This window comes from Puntigrus tetrazona, chromosome 16, assembly GCF_018831695.1.
Source record: "Puntigrus tetrazona isolate hp1 chromosome 16, ASM1883169v1, whole genome shotgun sequence".
NCBI lineage: Eukaryota > Metazoa > Chordata > Actinopteri > Cypriniformes > Cyprinidae > Puntigrus > Puntigrus tetrazona.
Window position 1 is genome coordinate 22346569 of NC_056714.1, and position 23756 is coordinate 22370324.

General features: G+C 36.0%; 1 protein-coding gene across 1 annotated transcript; it reads right to left on the reverse strand.

Moving 5' to 3' along the window:
- Positions 1-1081: 1081 nt before the first annotated feature.
- snrnp48 (small nuclear ribonucleoprotein 48 (U11/U12)) lies at positions 1082-4475 on the reverse strand. Its single transcript, XM_043261609.1, has 9 exons — positions 4242-4475; positions 3746-3853; positions 3583-3643; positions 3393-3461; positions 2633-2815; positions 2161-2282; positions 1907-2007; positions 1667-1819; positions 1082-1281 (listed from the first exon to the last, which is right to left on the reverse strand). The coding sequence occupies exons 1-9, from the start codon at positions 4389-4391 to the stop codon at positions 1218-1220; spliced, it is 1011 nt and encodes a 336-aa protein (XP_043117544.1). The 5' UTR covers positions 4392-4475; the 3' UTR covers positions 1082-1217.
- Between the last annotated feature and the right edge of the window lie 19281 nt (positions 4476-23756).

The window sequence follows — 23756 nt, forward strand, 5'->3', positions numbered from 1 at the left end:
CCTCGAAACCAACCCGTATGAATCTGACAACATTGTATATGACCGAGACAAACCTACACACGCAAAGTTGATTTGATTCCTGCTTTGCATAAACGAAACAAATAGAATTCCCCTTCAATTTTAGGTTCCCATCCCAGCAACCTACCTTCACCCTGGAGGCTCCCATGGCCAGCAGCCTCCTGCTCAGGTTCCAGGCACTGTTCAGACACCTCGTATCAGCACAGTCAGGGGGTCTGTGAGAACGCAGGCAGCACTGCTTTAGTGAGGGGCTGCAGTGGTCCTCAAAGCATTCTCCCTCCTTGCATGAGATGCTGGTCCCGCTGTGCCGAGAGAGACGAACGGACCTCCTGATCCCTCACCAGAATCTCCCAGGCTCCCACCTCTCCTCAACTGGGTGAGAAATACCCGAGCCTTCACCAAACAAACACACTCCTTCATTGGACTGAGAGCAATGAAGAATAAAGGCACTGTAAAAATAATATTCCAGATGCAAATTCTTTACTCAAACTTTTTTTACTCGGAATGAAATATTTAGCAATATTTTCTGTATCACACATGGTTTCCACTACGATTAGTAAAGGCTGAATTTCAAGCTTTTTGATATTTAATGACCTTTTGACCTTCTTGAAAAAATGTGCCGTTGCTGTAACAGATTTCTCAAAATCCATTTTAGGCGGTTCTCTCTCTTAGCAGGAGACGGTAGGGCCGGCATATCTAGTGAACAGCTATGAATAAGGTTAAAACCTCGAACTAGCATATGACATGCAGGCTACCAATATAATGGATACATCTATTTAATAAGGATGCATTAAATTGAAATACATTTACAATGTGACTAAAGATTCATAACGGTTAAATTGTGTTCTTTTTAGTTCTCTTTTATCAAAGGAAAAAATATATATATTAAGCAGTACTAATGTCCTCAACATGGAGACTGAATGAAAGTGCAGATTTGTCATCACAGGAATAAATTACATTATATTTAAATTCACCGGTTCCAAACTTTTGAACAGGAATGATCATACAAATCTATGATGGCATGAGGCTATAATAAATAATGCGATAAAAGCAAATACACAAATATTTGTAATTTTTTTATTATAGCAATTTCATTGTAGCATACCATCCGATAAAAAAAAAATATGGAGAAAACGCAGATGCAACTCAGAATATCTGAAATCAAAACACATTGATTCCTGATTTGTTAAATTAAGACTTCAAGATTTATTTTTCTTCTTCTTTTTCTTATGATGTCTCTGCACATCTGGAGACCCTGAATCTCTGAGGACAAAGAGAAACATAAAATGGTCATAAAATGATATAGCCATAAAGTATCAATATTATTATGTCAATAAAGTAAGCGTAGTGAGACATTTGAGTGTAAAATAACAGTATAATAGAGTATAATAAGACATGACTATGAACAGTATATATATATATATATATATATATATATATATATATATATATATATATATATATGTATGAATGAATGATGCAAAACATCATTTTAAAACAATGGTGGACTCATTAAGTTAATTTCTGATGAGTACAAATTTGTACAATTAGTTTTTTTCCACTTTCCTAATTTAAACTTGGACCAAATAATCACTTTTTTAATTAGTGAACATTAAATAATAAGCATCAGTATGTTTTATAGCCTTACCTCCTTTTGTTTTTCCTCTCCCGGCTACGCTTGCGACTACGACTGCGGCTACGGCTGTGTTTGCGGTGCCGTTTGTGCCCATGCTCGTCTCGGGAGCTGACACGAGACTCACGTGACTCGACGGATGCGGAGCGGCCCCTCTCAGATGCCCCTCTACAACCAAAAAACAACAAAATCAATACCAGTCATTCTGTGCTGCTCCTATCAGGGAGGAAACTACACTGAAACCAGACATGTTACCTGTGAGATGACTGCTGTGACGCTTTGACCTCCTCATCCTTCACTTCCTGCCAAATCCTGCCTAGTTCTCCAGAGTGGATATCAATCACCTCCCGAATTACCTGGGAAAGATAAGAAAACGCATACAGTTAGGCAGAATATTCTCTATGGTTTTCAACACAAATCACAGGCACCCAGCAGAAAGAACAGACATAATAACAAAAAAACATAAAATAGCATTTTGTTGGTAAGTAGATCCATCACAAATCACATACCTCAGTGTAAGACTTCTTGGTGATGTGAACATTTTTCGCTCTGTAAGACTGTCTGCGCCTCCTGTAGTCCCTCATTTCAGCCAAGACCTCCAGATGAGACTTTGGTCCACTCTGTTCTTCTCCTGTAGAATGCATTTCAAATAAAACATTATTCTTTACATTTAGCAATAATCAGGTATTATCGATATGTGAGGTCAAAAAAAAAAGAAAAAAAAAAGATGAATTGAATTGAAGCCAAAGCCTTTGAAAGTGAAGGCATTTAGAAGATTTTCCAATTTTGTTGCAATTTAGGGTCTTAATGGGCCTCATGATGCAGCTCTGCCTCAAGGCTCAATGGGCCTCATGATGCAGCTCTGCCTCAAGGCTCAATGGGCCTCATGATGCAGCTCTGCCTCAGGGCTCAATTCCCCTTAGATTAATCCATTATCAATGATCAGGGCTAACGTGTTGTCTTTGAGTGTAATTCAAGTACCTTTTTTAAGCTTTGCAACAAGATCTACATAAAGATCCTCGTTGTTGGGTTCTCTCTTTGCACTCTGCTGACTGGCTTGTTGTATCACATGATCATAGATGGCCAATCGGTCAGCCACAGTGAGGTCACATAATGCCCGCTTATGATTCTGAGGGACGTCAGGGAGATCTGTAGATGTGTCACCTAAAAAAAATTAAAACAAATTTTTACACGAAACCACAATTATTGGTAAAAAATACCTAAACACATTTGAACTAAAAATTCATAATTAAAGTGTTTATTTCTAAAACGTGTTTCCATATAAAATATGAATCGACCAGTCAGCAAAAACTAAATGCAGTCCAAAATTGGTGAGAGAGAGAAAGAAACTCCCAGCAAATAATGGGGCAAATTGACCCTGAGGTTTCTAAAGGTTTTTCTTTGGATTTTTGTCTTGCGTCTATGAACGTGTGCAACTAATGTGCAAGATAAAATCTTTTATCAAACAATATTAAGAACCAAAAAAAAGGATATAGAGCCAAAGGATACAGCAAGTATATGTGGTAATTTGTCTAGACCAGACTTCCTTTAATACTCACCCCTGTTACTGGGGAAAAAAAAACAACAACAAAGAGAACATATAAATATCGAAGACTTTTGGGAAAAACTAAATCAAGATATCATTGATACATTCTGGGACACACCATTTTAAATATTGCTTATTATCCTCATGAATGCTGACATTTTCCAATCAGTGTATAGAGAGAATCTTAAAACTTACTTGGTGTAGATTTCATAAGAGGGGCATTCTCCCGGGTCTGCCGAATCACTTGATGAAATGTATCTTTGTCTGTAGGTGATATAAGTTACTGTCACACAACTGCACCTGGTTTCAAAATTAGGGCTGTAGAAACCATAATACCAAATACACAAAGGCAGGAAAGGTGTTCCACTCATTCAAAAAAACTCACCAATGGTAATCGAAGGAATGCTAGCGTTCTCGTAAAACACTGAAGGATCAAACATTTCAGCCTGGAAACAAATGGAAAATAAACAAAACAAAACAGAAATCCCATTTTAAATATATGACAAGCCCTTTTGCTGTGCCTGGGATTTATGTGGTTCCTTACTTACCTTTTCCTCTTTCGAGTATCCCATCTTACTGAGCCGACAGGATGCTTTGTGTTTCTCCATCCTGTCCCGCGGGACTGTGTGGTTTGGATCATATGGACACACTTCCATCTTTCAAATCACAACACAGTAAAGGGTTAATATCATTCAGCTTTCAAAGCAAAGAGAAGTAATTCAGCTGCTCAATATTTTAGGGACTTAGGGTATACCTGTTAATCTATATGAAGTATTTAGACAGGTGATTTACGTGTAGTTATTGAATATGGTCATTTTATAAAACCAAAAATAACAGCAAATCAAATGGTTTATCGTAGCTATCACCTCATTCAGTAACCTGATCAATGGACAATTATAAACAAAAAAATCAATAAATGTTCTCCCACTATTTGAATGTGACTTCATATTAGTCCATTATGAATTTACAATACTATACTCATTCATACACATCTGAATAAGCCATTCTCGTTATAGTTTTTTTGTGTTTGGCTTCTGTTTCTACCTGAACGGTTTGTGAATCTAATTCCTGACTCCATCCCAGCGCCTCAAACAAACCCTTTAGTTCTGCTTGACAACTCTCTGTGAAATCCGTGAGCTCCTGCAAACTCTGCATGCGCTCCTGGAGACCCAACGAGAAAGATGTTTCACACATTTTACATCAGGAGTCCTCAAAAACAAGCTTGTTGTTACGCGATTGCCTTCGCGTGCGTCCGTCGGCGCTTCGAGATGACGTAACATGACGTAGCTTCGAACTATGGTTGCCACAACCGTTCAAAAAACACATACATTTTATACGAAATTGTTATAAGAGATCACTTGAATAGCATTTAATGGTGAATGCGAAACGTTTTTTATCCTACTAAAATAACTGTATTGTTTTGCACAGTTTCCCTAAACTGATGTTCAGTTGTTGATATTTTTAAAGCACAAAACAACCAGTGGAAAAAATGTAGTCATACTAAGTTTTTGGTAAATTAATCGTTAAACGTTATGAGATATATAAAAACATCCGTTTAAGAGCAATGAAATACACTTTTGTTATATAACCAAGATTATAAACATGAATACCTGATCAATCGGTTTCTTCATTCTTATAACTGCCATTATTTCTCACCGAAATACAGAAAATCATCATGTTCTTGTGTGTAAACACTATAAAATCCCTACACTCAACACTATTATAGCAAACTGTACTATTGGAGTTGACCACCAGATGACAGCACATCTTCATTTAGTGAGCAAACGCGTTCTACATTGTTTTATTGTAGCTTATTGTTGGAGAGTCCATTATGAAGGCTATCAGACTGCCTACGTTGTTGGTCCAAAATAACTCTCATTGAAGACTTTTGATTTAACAATATGACTCACTTCATAAAGCAAGCAAAAAGCGTGGTATCAGTTCATTCTCCATCCTCAAGATAAGTTACATCAGGGAATCTCTGATGCTTTCTCTATTGACTGGATTTATTTGAAGGACTTCGGAAATTCAATAGCATGTCAACATAATTATGCCAAACTGAACGAATCGCAGTTTTTTTTTTTTTTATAACCTTGAGATATATGTGGCAATTAAGTAACTTCCTTTTAAAGATTTGTTAATGAGTCAGATGCTTGATGCATTTCAGGCATTCCGGCCTGACTACATACTGAGTCAAGAATAAGCCGAAAGACCTCTTGAAAAGTTTCTCCTTTGTTTCTCCAGAAATAGAGACATCGGTATGGTAATAATGGCGCGTTCTCATTTCATGGGCCATCTGTAGATGTTTTTTTTTTTCTGTTTCCATATTCACTTCCTAACTAGTGTGGGTGTTCTGCCCTGATGCCATGTTAACGCATAATGACGATAGTAGTGTAACTTTGCATCTCCCACGCAGAAACAAGTTAGCACTGACGTCTGCTGGCTGAGCTCTAACACCTGCATTAAGAATACCTGCGGAGGAAAAGATAATTGGTATCTAGAAAATTCAAATGAGATATCTAAAAATACACTGCATAGAATTAAGAGCCTTGGCTCTCAGTTGGTGGAAAAACAAGTTTTAAATGTCACATTACAATGTTTCTAATACTATATGTTGTCCAGATAAAAGCTGGACATGATTTTTTTTAGCTTTTGTAACAGATAATTCTCTTTCCTTTTTTTTTTTTCACATTTTCCATCTCGGACTAGAGTTATGTTGGCATTTACCTGCTTATCATTTAGCACGATATCATTGGCTTTGCTTTCCAACCTTCAAGTCACTCACAAAATAAAGTCTGACCTTGTTTTTTTTTGCCACTTTATTACTGCTAATAGTCACTACAGCACTTGTGTGTTTTTTTTTACGTTTAAGCTTTTAATCCCAAAAGTCAGCCCAGGTTTGTATATGTTTTTGTTTCTGTAGCAACACCTCTGATAGCCTTTTATTGAGAAGCAATCAAGTTTGTCATGAAAAAGGAAGCAATTTTCTCAACCCAGACACTGTAGACAGACATCACCGGACAGCAGAGGCTGAAGCGGAAAAGATTTGTGGTAATAAAAGCATGTCCCACTCAGAGACCCTTACAGTTCACTCGATTTTCTTTTTCACACAGATGCCTTATTGCTTTTCCCTCTTCTAGTTCTCCGCGTCTCACTCAGCGGACTCTGCCATTGAATGTATTTCGGTCTGAAAGCACAAAAGAATGTCCTTTTCGATTAGCTCCAGCCCTTGAACTATCAAAATTACCACCTCGTGGACGAAAATGATCACAAAACAGCGCTGGGGTGAAAAAAGAGGTGCATGTCTCGGGACTTCACTCGTTCAGCTCGCGTCTGCAGCATGGAGCTCATAGTCGGCTGGATTAGCGCTGGCCGCTGTTGGAAATAAACGTGTGGCCTGTGGCATACCAAACGCGGCCTATTAGTGTGCAGCCCACGTGGGCAACTACACTCTCAAATGCTCGCTCTGCCTCGCTCTCTGCCCTCACCCCTCCCGTACTGTCTCTCTCTCGCTTGTGTCTCCTCTGGCTCAGTGGTGTGTTTCTAAGAGATAAGACCCTTGCTCATTTCACACATGAACAGAATGGGGGGTGCTGGTGGAGGGAGAGAAAACAGAACTCTGATGGCAGAAGAAATGCCTCACCCGGTAACTCCGCCCCCAGCTGCGGCGCTTGATTGGTCTGTCCCAAAGGTGGGTGTGTTTACAAAACGCAAGAACTGACTAGTTGCAGAATTGCGTTTAACGTCTCGGTCGCATTTATTGCAAGGTCATATTAGTTCAAATCAAGTTTATTCCACTTTATCACTACAGTGCAAATTTAAGAAAAAGAACAAAAATATAACACTTACAGAGCTAGTAAAATAGCAAAGTAATGCTATTTTTTTTGATATAATAATTAACAATTATATTTGGCAGACACTGGTTTTGTATTTGTTATAATATAAAGTCTTTAATATTTATTTAGATATTTCTTTCAATTTAATAAATTCTTGGAATCCTTACTTGTTTTCTTAGAATTGTGCCGTAATTTTGAGTTATAATGTCAGAATTGTACATTGTCAGAGATATAAACTTTCAGTTCCGACTTTATTTTTAAAATGACGAGATTGCAGTTGTTTTATATAGACAAAGTTGCGATATATAAACTCAAAAATCTGGTTTGTATTCTCAAAAATGTGAGATATAAACTAAAAAATGAAGTCAGTTTCTGATATTTGCTCTCAATTGCAAGTTATAAAGTCAGAATTGTAAGATATTAAATTTAGAATGAATACCTTCCTCAAAATTGGACCGTTTATATCTCACAATTCTGACTTTATAACTTGCAATCGCTAAGTTATATCTCACCGTTCTGAGAAAAATTGTCCAGATAGAAAAAATCGCAATTGCCTCTTATTTTTTTAATCAGTGGCGGAAACAAGCTTCCATAGAAAGGCATTTGTCAGTTCTTATGCAATGATTTTAACATGTTTATTTCAAGCAGCCTTGTCAATTTAAAGGCCATTTCTTGAGGAGACTCCTCCTCTGATGTCTCTGGGGCTTTATGAAAAGTAATTGTGAGGAATGAACTGCCTACAGTCTGTTGGCCTTGTGACAATCAGACGACACATGAAAGGAGTTAGTCATGCAAATACAAGTTAATGAAGTGTTTTTAGTCCCTTAAGAAGGACCTTTTCGGGTGCCTTTGTCTCTATTGAACATCCTGTTCGTAACACAGGTTGCAGGCAGGAAAAGAAACTCAATTTGAGCAGCATTTGTACATTAAAAGCCTTGCACATGAAAAGAGTTGCTGAGCTTTGCTTGCGAAATAAACCGCACAAAAAAAAAAATTTTTATTTCCACAGCAGAACCAACACTCTGAATTCATGTTTACTCGAAAAGCTGGAATAATTTTATCTGACATAGTGCACATTGTGTGTTAGTTATTCCCCGGGTTGAATGAAGCAGAAATATTGATGACATTTGAAGAGCTGGAGCTCTTGAAAACTCGTTCAGTGCACTCCAATTACATCTGAAGCCTGGGTTTTTCTTTAATTAATTGCTCAAAATCATTGATGACTCCATTACAGAGTGTGAACAGCTAGTGTTGACAGGAATCGTCTTCAGTCTGTTGCGCGGAGTTCGTTCACGATGTAAATTTGCTCCCCGCTCAACTCATCCCCAGTGGTAAATTAACAGAGCCGAGGTCGATACGCCTGCAGCACATCACTGGATTCAATGCAAAATTGCACTGCTGCCACTTTCTCAGCAGAGCAACGACAGAACATAGCGATTCGGTGAATGAAGAGAGCATCAGCCAGAGCATCAGAAACTAACAATCTGTTCAGATGCTAAGTTAAAAAGAATACAGACAAAAGCTTTCAGCGCAGCCATGAGCAGGAATCATATAATTAAAGTTACCATTCAGAGCTCCTGCTCAGTAATGAAAGCACAGGGTATGCAGGCAACTGGAGCGCTGCAACTGATTTCAGTGAAGAATGATCTCAGAAATGGCCCACCTGAAGATCTTCCCCTGGTTAACTACTGCAGGTAATCATCAGCAGGTAAAACCAATATCCTCTATATGGATAAATGGCGCTTGTGTTTACCAACTGAGCTGTGAATAAGTACCTACTTGCGTTTTTATTCTCAGTATTTGTATTTAAAGGAACAGTTCACCCGAGAATTAAAATTCACCCTCATGCCATCCATGGTGTATGTGAGTTTGGTGTAATCGTGTTTGTACAATTACTGTGCATTTCATATTTCTTATGTTACCACATATAGTCAAATATAGTTATAATAGTATAATATAATAGTTAATTTGCCAATTTAGCAGACATTACAATGTCAGAGTCAGATATTTATAGAATATACACGCGTGTATACCAATGTTTAATAACTGATTTAATAAATTCTTTTGAATGTGATAGCTTACATAATGAAAAATTATTGAGAAGTTCTGAGAGGTTTGACAGTTTAAGTAAGAATCAGTTTTGATCAATATGCCTTACTGTTTGCACACATGTGGAAAAGCATTTGCAATTTGCTCAAATCAATAAGAAATTCCAATGGGAGATTAATATGTATAGGTCTAGCATCATTTAGAAGACTGTCCAAAACTATTCTAAACAAACATGTCTGTAGATTTTGATGTCAGAAGACAATAGGGGATGGACTTTTTCCACAAGTACAAAAATGAACTCATCAACATATAAAATAGCATGAGGTTAATTAAACTTTAAGCAATTTTTATTTTTGGTTGAAGTATTCATTTAGAAAAAGAAGAAGAAAACCCAAACTCTTACAAAAAAAAAAAAAAAAAAAAACACAGTCGAAAATCACCTTGAAATATTGGACATTTGATATCCTCTCAATAGAAGTGTCTGAAGCTAAAAATAAAATGGAGTCTGTGCCTATTATACTCCATGTAATATCTGTGAAATCTCTTAACTCTGACTGCAAAAATCTGCAGACTAGTTATATTAGTCAACTCCCATTGACTCCTCCAGACTGCAAATCAGAGATAATGAATTCCAGTCATAAATAAAACAAATACAATTAAATTATAATGGTATGATTTGAGCATACAGCATGTTTTAACCTTGAATACGCTTATGCAACGTTAAGGTCACAGCGGTATCAATTAAAAGTCATAATTGTACATTTTTATTTTTATAAATACTAATTTCTGTCTCATAATGTTACGATTTTATTAACACAATTCAAAATATATGTCTATATCAAGCTCTATATATATATATCGGCCCACCCACAAACATAATATCTAGTGTGTGTGTTTATGTCAAACTAAAACAATGTCATCTAACTAAGCGGTGTTGATATTCTGCAAACATCTCTTTTAAGTCATATGAGTGAGTAAAAATAACAACACTATTTTCATTTTGGGTTAAACTACCCTTTTAAATGTTCCTGTCTGTCCTGGGCTTAACACACTTGCATTGACTTTTATGTGTGTTTGACAATATAATTAGTCATCACCGGAGTAGTTAAACCTCAGGCTTTGTGAAGAGCACTTTGATACGGGTGAAGCAGACTTGCTGTAAGCTAGACAGACATGTCATTAGAGTGGTCTTTGTGTTTGTCCAGGTCCTGAGTACACGGACACGTAGAAAAAAATCTCCCTGACATTAAGCAGAGACGCGGATATTTCTATTTTGAGGCACATGCTCATAATATGTTCTCATTTGGCAGCTTCACCAAGGTTATTTTAAAGAGATGGATAGAGCAGGACAAAGAAATACGGATCATTGTTAAATTCATACGAAACCAGATTTGTTATATAGATCCTTCCCACATTTTTATGCTACATTTAATTACCGTCTTATTCTTTTTTGCACAGGAGCGACATTACGTAAATATGCAAATTTTGTGTAATAGAAGTGCAGAGGAATTAAATACGAGTGCCGTATTTAATTAGAATATTTATTTGCATAATATTTGTACAGAGTTTAAATTTAAGTAGGTGCCCACTGAGCTTTTTATTTTATTTTTTTTGCATAAATATCTGGTTACTGCGCTCTATTTCGACGCAGACCAACACAAGCAATTGGGTAAAACTGTTTTGTGTCACAATACCTCATTGTAAAAATCATAAATTCGCAAATTCATTATTTTCACAGCCTCTTGCAATGGAGATATATCAAACGCTGAGATTAAACTGTCAGCATTGATTTTAAATGCTTTAATACATGCTCAACAGTTATTCAGTGCAGCAGCAACTAATTTCTCTGTCAAGCCACTGCTGGGGGCCGACAGAGACTCGGGGCACAGGATTAGCAGAATGACAGAGCAGTTATTAAATCTACAAATCTACTTTCACAATTAAACGTGCTGTAAAGAATGGGGGGTGTATCTAAAGACTTTTTTTTTGTCACACCGGTTCCTGCTGTTTGACCCATCGAGCCCTAGAACACATATGCTAGAGGACATTATACAATAAAGTGCATGATTAGGAGATATATTTATTTAGAAGATGCTGGTAAACAGGAAAGTTGCCTTTGTCAAGGGCGTGCAGATGCTGCACAGGGTGCCAAATGAGTCTGGACCACCTTTTTCGTTGAGGGAATACCCTCAGGCGAGAAGCATGCCATTAACATGGCAGCAATAATGAAGGTGGAGAGGAAATAATTAGACTCGTAGAATGTAAATTATGCAGCCATTAATCATTAAACTGGGTCAGTATTAGCACTCACCGAAAGTGGCAAACAAACAATGCTTTAATTATTAGCCAATTAGGTGGTTAATAATGCTTTTCAGTGGAAAGATGGGCCTTGCTGCCATCAAATACATATTTTATTATTGTTTTTTTTACTGTTTACTTGCAGAAGGTTGTAACTGAGATGCCTATTACACCAGGTTAGTTAATAAATATGAATTTAAATGTGTCAAGCAAAGCAAATAGAAATATACCTTAATCTCCTGGAATAATATAATAACTTAATTGTTCAGTTTATTTATAAACTGTGTTTTATAGATTTTTGTATGGGCTTATATAGGCGTGGTGTCATAGCAACAACATGATTAAGAATTCTCATTATCACCTATCTTAGTTCATGTGCATTCACTTCATTGTTCGTGCAAATGCTATAATAAAAGGTGTAACGTTGTGTGCAAAATAGTTTAACTGGATTTTTATTGTTTTAAAAACATATTCATGTTAATCGCACAAAACTGGACCAAATTGAATGCACTTTCACTGTGTTTTACAGGTAAAGGATTTCATTCTCTCCAACTCCTTCAAAACCACTCACACCAGTCCGGAAAGCCAAAGCACATTTATTAATTCATTTTTTAATTGAATTTTTCCCACAATTTCTCTGCTTAGTTAATTCCCATGCTGTCCTCGGGGTGGATGATTGGCGTGTAATTACTAGCTGTTGGCACAGACAAGACCCAGTATGTCCTCATTTTTTTTTCTCCCCTGTCTTTCTTTTTATTGTGGATCCTTTTTTTAAAACTCTCCTTCTGCACTTAAAACTTCTTCCCAAAGTCATCTCTCTCTGACTCTTCCTTTTCACCTCCCCCACATATCTTCTCCATCTTCTCGTGCTGTTTAATAGTTTCTATTCTTCCATTAGCCAAACTGCCTCTCTCATTGAGGGTCCGTGTGGGTGTTTCCAAGTAAAGCCTTCTTTATATGGCATAACAAGAGCTTTCCTCATAATAATTATTTCTTCTTGCAGACCTATCAAACTGGGCATCAGCCCACATGGCGTCGCAGTTGAACTCCATTCTTTCAGGACACGTGTTAATAAAACAAGTGGCAGATAACAGTAATTACCACTCAATGGCTCCGGTTCTCTAGAGGGGCCACGCAGAGGGAGACTCCAGGCCTGCGTGTTAAGTTCATTTAAAGGGTTAGCTCACCCAAAAATTTACATTTTGTCATTATTCACTCTCCTTCCTTTTTTCAGTGGAATGTTTCAAATGTTCATTTTTGTAGGACATCCCAGCTGCAACTTTAAGTGAAATGAAAGTGAGTGAGGACTTGGGCTGTCAAGCTTTAAAAAGGGCATACAATCACCTCAAAACCATTATATGATGAATCAGTCAAATTTGTGAACACTTGACCACTTGTCTACTTATACATAAATCCTATAATGGTGAAATGGCTGATTACCCATTGAGGCACGCTTATAACGTGTGTAGAAATGCAGGGTTTTACAGTTTTATTGACTCATTCTCAAAAAACCCCAAAATGGCCAAATTGGGTCCCACTTAAGTCCTGTTCTCCCTTTGAAAAGAATCAGTCGATCAACTGATTGGCTACTTGTTAAAGGGATGCCAACAACTTGTGTGAAGACTTTAGATGAAGTCTTTAGATGAAGTCTCTGAATCAATATAAACGGACAAATGTTACATTGTAATAATTATGATCGAAAGATAATATAGCTGCCTTCATCAAGTTCATTCTTTTTGTTTGAATACATGGAATTTATTAACTGCATGGTGTGCATTATGTAAGAGCTGTACATTTCCACCATGTGGACATTACTTTGACATAGTGTCCTCTTATAACAAGATTAAATTACTCTTAATTGTAATTCCAAGAAACATGCAATTACTGTAAATTTGCTTTGAAATTGTGAAAAATGTCACATGAATAAACTTGAATCGATTTGTTAATCAGGTAAGGAATGATTTATATTTTGATTTTGGTCCCCAACAGTTTGTCACTTTCATTGTCATTGCGCATTTATTTTTACATTAATTGCTCGACGACACCCAAACGATTCACTCAATGATGAATTTTTTTAGACCCCTCCTTTGCGTGATGCTAATCTGCATTTCATCATGTATGCAATGCCTGATAATGCAGTGTTTGAAAGCGCAGTGATGTATCTGTGTGCAGGGTTACTGGGGAAATCACTATTTTTACTGCTCTAAAATTGACACCTAGTGGCAAAGAATGAATTAGCTTTTTCATTCAGATCAAGGAGAAAAGACCAACATGTGGGTGGGCAGTATGCTAATATATCATGTTGACGTCAACATGAAACGGCTTGGGATTCGTTTTAAAATCGCCTCATTTCAGTGATCCAGAGTCGACTCTTTCTTTTGAGAGACAATAACTTTATATGTGGTGCAATTTCAGATTCAAAACTTTGGACATAGCATGAAAGGTAATTTTCAAAAATCCATGATAGGGGCACTTTAAAAGAATCATTCGTGATTTATGTCAAGTACCTAAAATTTCAGTCTGTTTTTTCACACAAAGATAACTTAAGTCTTAAAAAATATTGACTTTTATGGTGCTTTTTGTCATTTTGAAGCTTGACAGCCTCAGTTCTCATTCACTTTGATTTGGAATGAGTAGAGGTTGATTGAATAATGACAGAATTTTTTATTTTTGAGTGATAGGCTACCATTCACACTCTTTCTATACATCCATCCATCCATCTACCACCTCTGTCACGCTGTCGCTTCTCAGTGTCCTCCCTCAATCACCAGAGTATTAGCATAAGTAATTACAAATTCATGTGTGCCTGCATGGGTTTCTAATTTAAAATAAATGTGTTGATCTCTTTGATTCGCTTTTAGTTCAGAGCAGCCCGTCTTGTACAATTAAGATAACAGGGGTTTGTGATGGGCGTCAGCAGAGGGGGGTAATTGGAATTCCTTCCCTCTTTAAGCTGTTATCTCTTTTTGTTTTAAAGTCTTCCGAGCTTTCTGAAGACTCCAGCGGCGGCTCGCTCATGCTGCATATTGAAGTCTGTGTGGCTATCGCGAGGATCCTCAATGAATGGTGTTTGGAGCTCTGTGCTCATGTAATTCTATTGATTTCACTTCAGAGGAAATGTGTGTGAAACACAGGGATCCATATCCACTTAAACCTCAGAATAGCGCTTCGCCCTGAATAAGAGCGAGATGTAAATACACAATTTAACATTGCTCTAAAACAGCCGTCGCCTCTGACTGAAATCACAGCGAAGTTGATTGTATTCAAATGAGTGTCAGAGCTGCACTTGACATGCATGCGTTCACAATAGAGCTCTCAAGCTTACGATATAGTATGCCTTGTCAAGAAAAACTGACTTCACAGGAGCCATTTTTCCTCCAATGCTGCAGTAAAAAAAAAGAAAGAAAACCAGGAGAGAAACAACACTTTCGATTTCAGTTTCAGTAAAATTAACCGTTTTAGTAGGCGTGGGGGAAAAAAAGCGATTGTCCGATGCATCGCTATTCTCTTTTCAACTAATATTAATAGTGATATGCTGTTAAAGCAGATCTTTGCATTAGTGTGAAAAAGACTTGCTGATGTTTATGATGTTATCTGTAATAATCAAAGAGCAAGAACACAGAAAAAAAGTCTTTATATACCTGAAGCCTTCCCAGATAACGAAATTGTTTATTGATTGCAATGTGCTTATTTGCTGCCTTTTATTGTTTTATATTATATTTTTACATTTTATATTCATTTATATTTTCACCTTTAAAAATACAACTAAAGAAAGTTTGTAACCAGGCCGTTTTGGGTCACCATTAACTCCCAAATTTTTGTCAAAATATCTTCCTTTGTGTTTGGCAGAACAAAGAAATGCATACAGGTTTAGAACTACATGAGGGTGAGTAAATTATAACATAATTTTCATTTTTGAATGAATTATTCCTATTGTTGTGTTTTTATAGTTAAAAATATAAATTAATATAAAATGTAAAAATCTAATATAAAATAATAAAAGGGAGCAACGGCATACCAAAAGAAAGGTTTAAGAGAGAGTGAACTATTCCTTTAAGAATATTTACATTTAAAATACACATTTACATTCATTCTTAAAATAGAATTAACAAAAAAGAATGCAATAAAATTCAACACATATATTTTATATTTTAAACTGGTAAACCTTTTAGACCAAGAATTGTTTAAAATAAGATTGTGATTACCAAAGTTGGAATTGGTTGAGTCAGAAAAATATGATGATATATGTGTAAAAATGATATTTGCTCACAGTAAAGTACTTAAAATAGGCCTATGTATAAATACATAAAATATGTATTAGTCAAAAAAAAAAAAAAAGATTTTAAAGTAGATTTAAATAGATTTTAGATTTTAAATGTGAAGGAAGTGGAACTATTAGTACAATATAGTAATGGAAAGGTTGTGGTTCATGTGCTATCATGTTTTTTTTTTCCTTCAATCTATACCGAACACAATGGAAAAAATATGTGAACCCCCTGCTATTGCTTTTTCAAAGGCTAACTGAAGTAATGAGCAAGTCATTGAGACGATATTAAAGGCATTGTTTAGAGCCGCCCTTACATTTACAGTATAGGTACAATATTGAGTATTCGACATTTCATTTCCACCATTATTATTATTCAGTATGTTGAAGCTGATTTATGTCTGTCTATATCCGAAGCAGTTGGATTGCCACTCAATATCCAGCAGACTGCAAGTTTCCTTCAGCCGTGACAAGTCAAATAAAATTATAGGATTACTAGAGGGAACATTTTCAAGGGCTAAGACACAAAGTGGGGAAAATGGAGAGAAGTTAAAGCTAGAAAGTGCGAACTAGAGAGAAAAAGACAGAGAGAGTAAGATACAAATTTTCAGAGAAGCCCAGGGGTAGTTGTTGTTCAACACCTTGTAAGAAGATAGTCCCATGCCCATGGCTTTACCCACAGCTCCCTATTTTGCATGAATTAGGTTGTCAAGGCCTGGAAGAGGCAATCCGATTCTGTTCATCATTCTGAGATTATTTCCAGTTGTCTCTGAAAGCCACAGGCAGGAGCGCTTGAAAGAGTCGCTTATTAAACCTGCACCAAAGGGGAGGAGCTGAAAGGCAGGAGCAGACTCTTTTTTGAATGGCTCTTCTGACAACGTAATTTGCATTCTGTAATTAACTGTCTCTCCTGCCCCCCCACCCCTTTCTTCTCCACCTTTCTTGCACCCCCCTCTGCACCAGAGGTTAGTGCATGACAGTTCCAAGTCTGTGAATTAGGTCTGTGTTGCCCCGGTAACAGGTCTTTATCAAAGACCAACACGCTGAAGTAGGAGGAAAGCTGATGTCTAAACGAAGAGGTTTTTTTTTTTTATCCCGCTTACTATTTGCCTCTTCGCCCTTTTTGTGTGTGTTTTCAGTGTGCGTGCAGAGCTACTTTGAGAAGGGCACGTATAAGCAATACGATGTCAGAAAGAACAAACTGTTCCAGAAAGAAGAAAATGTGACTGTGGACAAAATAAAAGATGTAAATATAAAAACTTATAACTTTAGCTCTTTGCATTCCAATGTCACTGCTGAGGTACAAATAGCAATTCAAAAATAGACCTTAGGAATGCTAAGGGTTAAAGTGTTTCACGGACAAGGCTTAAATATAAGCTGGTTAAAACAAGCCAGTGCCTTTGTTTTGTCTTGAGATGCACAGCAGTAATGCTTTTTTTTCTAAAGGCATGTTAATAAAAATAACTTAAATGTTCTTGAACTATGGCCTAATCCTGGTTTAGGTCCTGTCTATAAAACTGGACCTTTAAGTACTTGTAATTAGATTAAATTACATTTAAAACACTTGGAATCAGACTACAGTCAATTTAAATGCATAATTGCATATTCAATATCAATACATTATTCATAATATATTGATTATCTGTGATTTTGACAATTGGAAAATATTTCCTTTTTCTTTGCACCTGTATTAATAATACAGAATGATGTTATTTAAATCACTGCGATAGACAAGTTAGCTCAAAAGTAATCTAAAAATAATCAAAAAGATACATTTGAATCAGTAACAGATTACAATTTATAAGTAATTTACCCAATTATAAGTATTTCATCCTTCTCATGGACATTTATTAGTTGTGAATGTTTTAAGTTAAATCTCTTTTTTTGGGCTCATTTTATATTTATTTTGTAAATATACAAACAAAATAACAACAAAATATATAAAATGATACTATCTAGAGTAGTGTTTATTGTATAAGTATTGTATAAGTATATACATTGATAGATAGCATAGCATAATCCAAAAATAATGTCACTATATCCAAATATTGTATATACTTAATAAAGAAATATGCTATTCAAAATGAACACATTTTATGGCTTATTATTGTAAATATTGGTATAGATGATATCATGTATTTTCATAGCAAACCACACAATTATATTGTAAGAAAATAACATGGGGTATATATGGTGAGCAACAGGCCTAATGTGATAACATAAAATCACTACTGAATATTTTTAATATAGCATCATATTTTAAAATAAAATTTATGGACTTATTCAAAATAAACACCAATTTATGGTTTATTTAATTCATTTTTGGTATTTCATAACCACCTAACAAAGTTCCAAAGTGGCCCTTTTACTCAGTTTCAGAGATTATTTTCACCTATATATAAATCTCCAGGGTTTTTAAAATACATTAAACGTAAGATTAAACAACCCCAAATTCAATCTTCTGTCACCGCGCACAACAACCTCAGGGATCGGGGAAATTTCATGCTGTACTCTGATGCTGTTCGTTGCTATTTAGTTTTTGGGAAGAAAATAAAATCAAACCCTCCGGGACCTTTAGCTGTGAAAACAGCAAGCGAAGCTAATATTTAGACAGGGGAGCGTATAATCGTTAACATTCGGCCTTCGTTCACCACGTAACTGCTTGTTCCCCCGTCTGCACTTGTGGCTTCCCGAGGTAGTCAATCTGCTCACCACCACTGAAATCGATAGGCGTGAGAGTAGAAAAGTATGAACGGTGTGGCGAGATCTGCAGCTATTGTCCTCTTTAACCTCTCCCCTTTAGTGTGAGAGCGACCAGGGGCCATTATAAAATGTTCAGAGTAATAGATATTGAACTAGCATTCCAAATGGGCTGAGCGAAAGGTAATCAAAGCATTCAGTAATTACAGTGTCTTCTCTAGTCCTCCCCCAAAAAGACTCCATTATGTCCTTGTTCTCCTGATAATAATGAAACAGGTGTTCGACTGTGTGTGTGTGTGTGTGAAGTTCTTTTAAGTCAAAGGACACAATTACATCGGAATTGCTAGCGAGGCCTATTTGCTTTCACTACGAGAGCCAGATAATGGCAAAAGTTTTTTGTTAGAAGAAAGCGAGCGCGCTTAAAAAAAAGCGGTTCCTTATTCGTCGTGAAATATAAGCGAGAGGAAACGGATATCGAGATACGAACAAATTATTTTGCATCAAAAACGTATGCTTCGTAAAGATTCGAAACAAGTCTTTTTGTGGTTTCAGAGGGACGCATTTCACTTATGTCTTCCCGGTGCCTTGAAAAACCCATTTGTTTATTTTAACACATGAAGTTAACCACGATAAATTAATACATATTGAAAAACTTCCTCTTCAGGTTTCAACCCCTATTATAATGTTTGTTCAAAGGCAACTCTGAGTCCTTGCCAAAATGGTCCATTGTCTGGTCTGAGGGCTGAATATTATTTCTTTATATCTGAGGAGAGCAGCTTTTGTGGCACGTAAGTGTCGCATTGGAATTCTGCTCAGGACCAGACCGCTGTCTGACTGTCATCCTTAATATGGATGGTGCCAATTAGACCACAGCTACAGAGCCTCACACTCTATCACATAGTCTCTTATACAAAATCCACTTTAAACATTTAGCCCGCTACACACTCATTAATTCACACTCAAAGTTATTTGTGACACAGTTTATCCCTACGATTTTCATCACAAGCCAAGGATCATCCCAAAAACAATTCTATATATAGTAAATCTTAATATGTGCACACATATAAAAAAGAAGGACCAAAAAATTAAATCTCTGTTATTTTCACCAAGGCTATTAAAAAAGTGCATCTGAAGTATTTGTACAATTTAAAATAAATATTTTTTTATTTTATTACATTAAATCATTTTTATTTGAAAATGTTATGGGATAGCAAAGTTGATTATTCAGCAGTCATTAATATATTATTATCAAGGATGATGATGTGCAGCTTGAAACTAATACATTTTTTTAAGGATTTTCTGATCAACAGATAGTTAAAAAGAATAGCCTATTTAAACATAACATTATTGCCATTATTACGTTTTTGTTGAATAAATATATGACTGATTCCTTTTTTTAAAATAAATGAATAAATAAACATGAAACAACTGCATCATCTGCATTTGATCTATGCTAACATATACCATGTGATCTGTTTTATGGGCATGGTGTTTGTTCATTCTCTATTCCACTATTACCGGCAGCTATGAGATATCTGGGTGAGAAATGTACGGCTTCTTTCATGCTCTGTGGGGCAAAGATTAAAAAAACAACAAAAACAAAATTTAGAGTCAAAAACACACAGTACACCTATCTTCAAACATGCACACTGACCATTCCAGACATGTTTGTTTTTTTTGAGTTCAAACATTTGAGAAAAATTAAAGCGAAACAAATGACAGTATTCAGATGCACAGTGCCTCGTGGTTTTCTTTTTCCTATAGTCGCTTAATTAGTTTAAGCCCTGGTTAGAATAATTGTGCAGAAGCCAAACAAAAGAAAATTATCCTGTCTGATACTTTCCAAATTATAAACAGAACACCCAGAGCAAGTTTCACTTAAAATTGCCTCCTGATACAACACCACTAATCATGAGCTGATTCATAACAAAACTTGCATTCAGACGCTATTTTAAAACATGCTTGCTTTATATTTTTTCCATTTAAGCTGGTACTTTGTAATTGTCACGAATCCAGACCATCAATTAACGTTTTGGGATGTGGAAAAAGTTAAACTTTATTTGAAAGTTTCCTTGTTACAGTGTAATTATACTTTTAGTGGTTACACTTTATTTTGCTATCCACTATTGATATTATTGTACCGTAAATATCTTTGTAACTACATGTCAACTAATTTTGATTAATTTGCAACTACTAACTACTAACTCTGAGAGGGTAGGTTTAGTAGAAGTTAACATACATACACACACACACACACACACACATATATATATATATATATATATATATATATATATATATATATATATATATATATATATATATAGATACAGTATATATACACACACACAGTGGACAAAATAAAGTGTTTGAAGATAGTAAGCCAACAGTCTAATAATCAGCTCTTTGGACTCTCATTCTGACGGCACCCATTCACTGCAGAGTACCTAAGTGAATAATTTCTCCAAATCTGTTCTAATGAAGAAACAAACTCATCTACTTTTTGGTTTCACTGAAAGTAAACTATTAGCAAACTTTCATTTTTGGATGAGCTAATCCTTTGATAAACAACAATGTTTGAAAAGAATACAAAACAACTGACTGGTATATAAAGTATATTTCTCTCACCCAGCATAAAAAGTATCTCTTCTCTGGAAGTAACCACAAACAAGTATTCAGGTATCATCCACACAACACAACGTTAACATAACTCTACCCTCGTCTCTCCTCATCTTCTTACATTCACTCCATCAAAGCTATCCTCCGAGCAGTCGAGGTGGGTACAAAGAGAACTTCAAACTTGAAAATCCAACAACAACATCAACAAAAAAAGCAATTTCCCAATTTGTTTTATTTATGTGACACACGTTTCTAGCAGGGAACTTATCTGCAGGCGTCAGGAGGCCTGCGAGTGGAGGAGCACCTAATCCCAAACAGAACGCCTCTGCTAATCTTAAATGGGATGGAAATCCTGGAGATCCTGAATAACTCAACACGGCCACTTGTGTAACTATGGACGAAGCAGGAAACAATCATTTGACAAATGTGATAACACCAACAATAGCGATTTGGCAGCTGAAACTGCGAAATTTGCCTGTTGCAGAGTCGCAAAACTGAATCAAATTTTTAAGTTCCAATCCAATAAGCTTGGATCTAATTAAATGAGGATTTATGATGCCACTTTAATTAGTCTATATTATATTTTGAACAATGCCATCTTTAATTTTGCTAACTGCCATCAGACTTGGATGGGTTTTTAGATTTTCCGTGATTATCTCATAATGAGTTCTGCATTGATGTCTTCATATGGCCTGATGACATTTCCTCTTTGGTTTAATGCCAGTATGTGATGTTCATCCGACAATAATTTGTCTTAAAACCAAATCTATTAGCACTACACCTACAGGGAAGAATACCAAGTAGAAAGCAAAGTAGAGGACTCTTTTTGTACTTTTTTGCCACTTTATTTCTAGATAACTGTGTGTGTGTGTGTGTGTGTGTGTGTGTATATATATTTTTTTTTTTTTTTTATTTCATTTTATATTGTTACAAAAAACATCTAGTTCAAATAACTATTAGTTCACAGCTCTAACAACCAATTGTAGGCTTTTATTACTCACTTATACTATAATACATTCTTCTAGTTCAAAGCAATAGAAAGTATTTGCACATCTCCGTCTCCATCTCCATCTTTTTCACACTTCCAAACTAATTTAAGCTGTGCTTGCACATTGACACAAAAAGTTCGGAACAGGCTGATAGAAGTTTTCTTTTCTTTTCTTTTCTTTTCTTTATCACACCCTAAATAAAAATAATTTATTCCACATCATGTTCCAGATCTATATGACTTAATGTCTTGTCCATATATGCCTGGATAAAAACTTTCCTAACAGAAAAAGTCTACAAAGTTGAACCATAGCAGGATGGTCCACGACTCTGTCACATTCAGAGACTGCCTGAGGAACAAAGCAGTGGAGGAGACGTTGAAGTGTCAAATAAGGGCAAAAGGAGGTAAGGTGGAATAGCGGGACAAGGAGTGAAGATATGAGGTGCAGTTTAAATGAGAGATCAAAAGCTGGCTCTCTGTCTGGCTGTGCTGACTGTGACAAAGACAAATCAGACTTGCGAAGAAGAATAGGGTCAGGAAATTGTCATATACTACTTCAGACAGAAGTTTCAGATGGCAAAATCATCTTTTTCTATCTTTAAAGCCTTTCCTGAGCAAATTTTTCCAGGTTCGGTACAAGCTAAGCTCAAATGACAGCATGATAACAACAGAAAATAATTTCAACTTGCCCCTTACATTTAATTAAATGGCGGAAGCATCCAGTGACTAGTTACATCAATACATCAATAGGTGGAGACTGTATTCATTTCGGAAAAGCACTCATTATGTTTCAAAGTAAGACACAAAAATACAGCAGTTACAACTACTATTTCTCGAAAGGGAAAGACTCAGTGACATTTTCGACGGACAAAAGGGACAAAAGGGACAGCCTTTGACATGAGTCACACCAATTAATTGAATAATTGAATCATTTTTCTGATTCAGTCAAAACACTGATTCATTCAGAATGAAATAAGTGACTCTCTTGTATATATTTAGAATCAGGAACATCTTTGTGTATTTCCTTTGCCAAACAAAAACCCTTATAAGCTAAAGTTGTCAGATATTTAGCTTGTTTATTGAAATTAAATCAAAATAATAAATAAATAAATCATGGTGATGAAGGTAAATTAAAATATGAGACATGAGCTTGATTTTATCTGATCAGATCAGAGTGTGCTGCTGACCCAGGTAACAACTCCAACCTACTGTAAAAATGATCTGCCTGTTGATGATATACAGTATTTACTTTCTTGCTTTATTTTCTCTTTTTATAAGCAAAAGTTTTTGCACACTTAGTTGATGCCAAAAAAAGGCATATGTTGCAGGTGGCACGGTCCAAATGTTTGTCTGTACCTCAGCCAATTTCAGTAAGATAAGCTGCTACATTGGACGTTCTCCTTAAACAACATTCTTTCCAGATAAATCTGCAGGACTTCCGTTAAAGGTGTGATCATGTCTCAAAACTTCCCTGCCTCCAGGCAGAAAAGGGGGGGTGGGAGCATAAGTGAGTCAGACACTGAGATAATCTAAAGTGCAGGTAATCACAGTGGCGCTTTGATCATTCCTCAAATGTTGTAGAATAGGAGATGTAACTCACCGCGAGGGAACTGTACTGATGTAGAGACCTCAAGTGACTTTCAGCTGCTTTTTTTCTGAGGTTAGCTTCACAAGTTGGTGCATTTCTTGAAATAGATAGCCATTAAAGGAGAATAATGCCTTTTGATGATATAAGGTACAGTTCTAGCATCTATCAACAGGGTGTAATATTACCATGAACTGTATAGACAAAAGATAAGATAAAA

What these genes read in the sequence shown, in the direction of transcription:
- snrnp48 (XM_043261609.1), bottom strand. Translation starts at nt 4,391, where the DNA reads ATGTGTGAAACATCTTTCTCGTTGGGTCTCCAGGAGCGCATGCAGAGT. An exon ending in CCAAGAAGTCTTACACTGAG is followed by an intron (nt 2,008 to 2,160) that starts GTATGTGATTTG and finishes TATCTTTCCCAG; the next exon opens with GTAATTCGGGAGGTGATTGA. An exon ending in TCACAGCAGTCATCTCACAG is followed by an intron (nt 1,820 to 1,906) that starts GTAACATGTCTG and finishes TTTTGGTTGTAG; the next exon opens with AGGGGCATCTGAGAGGGGCC.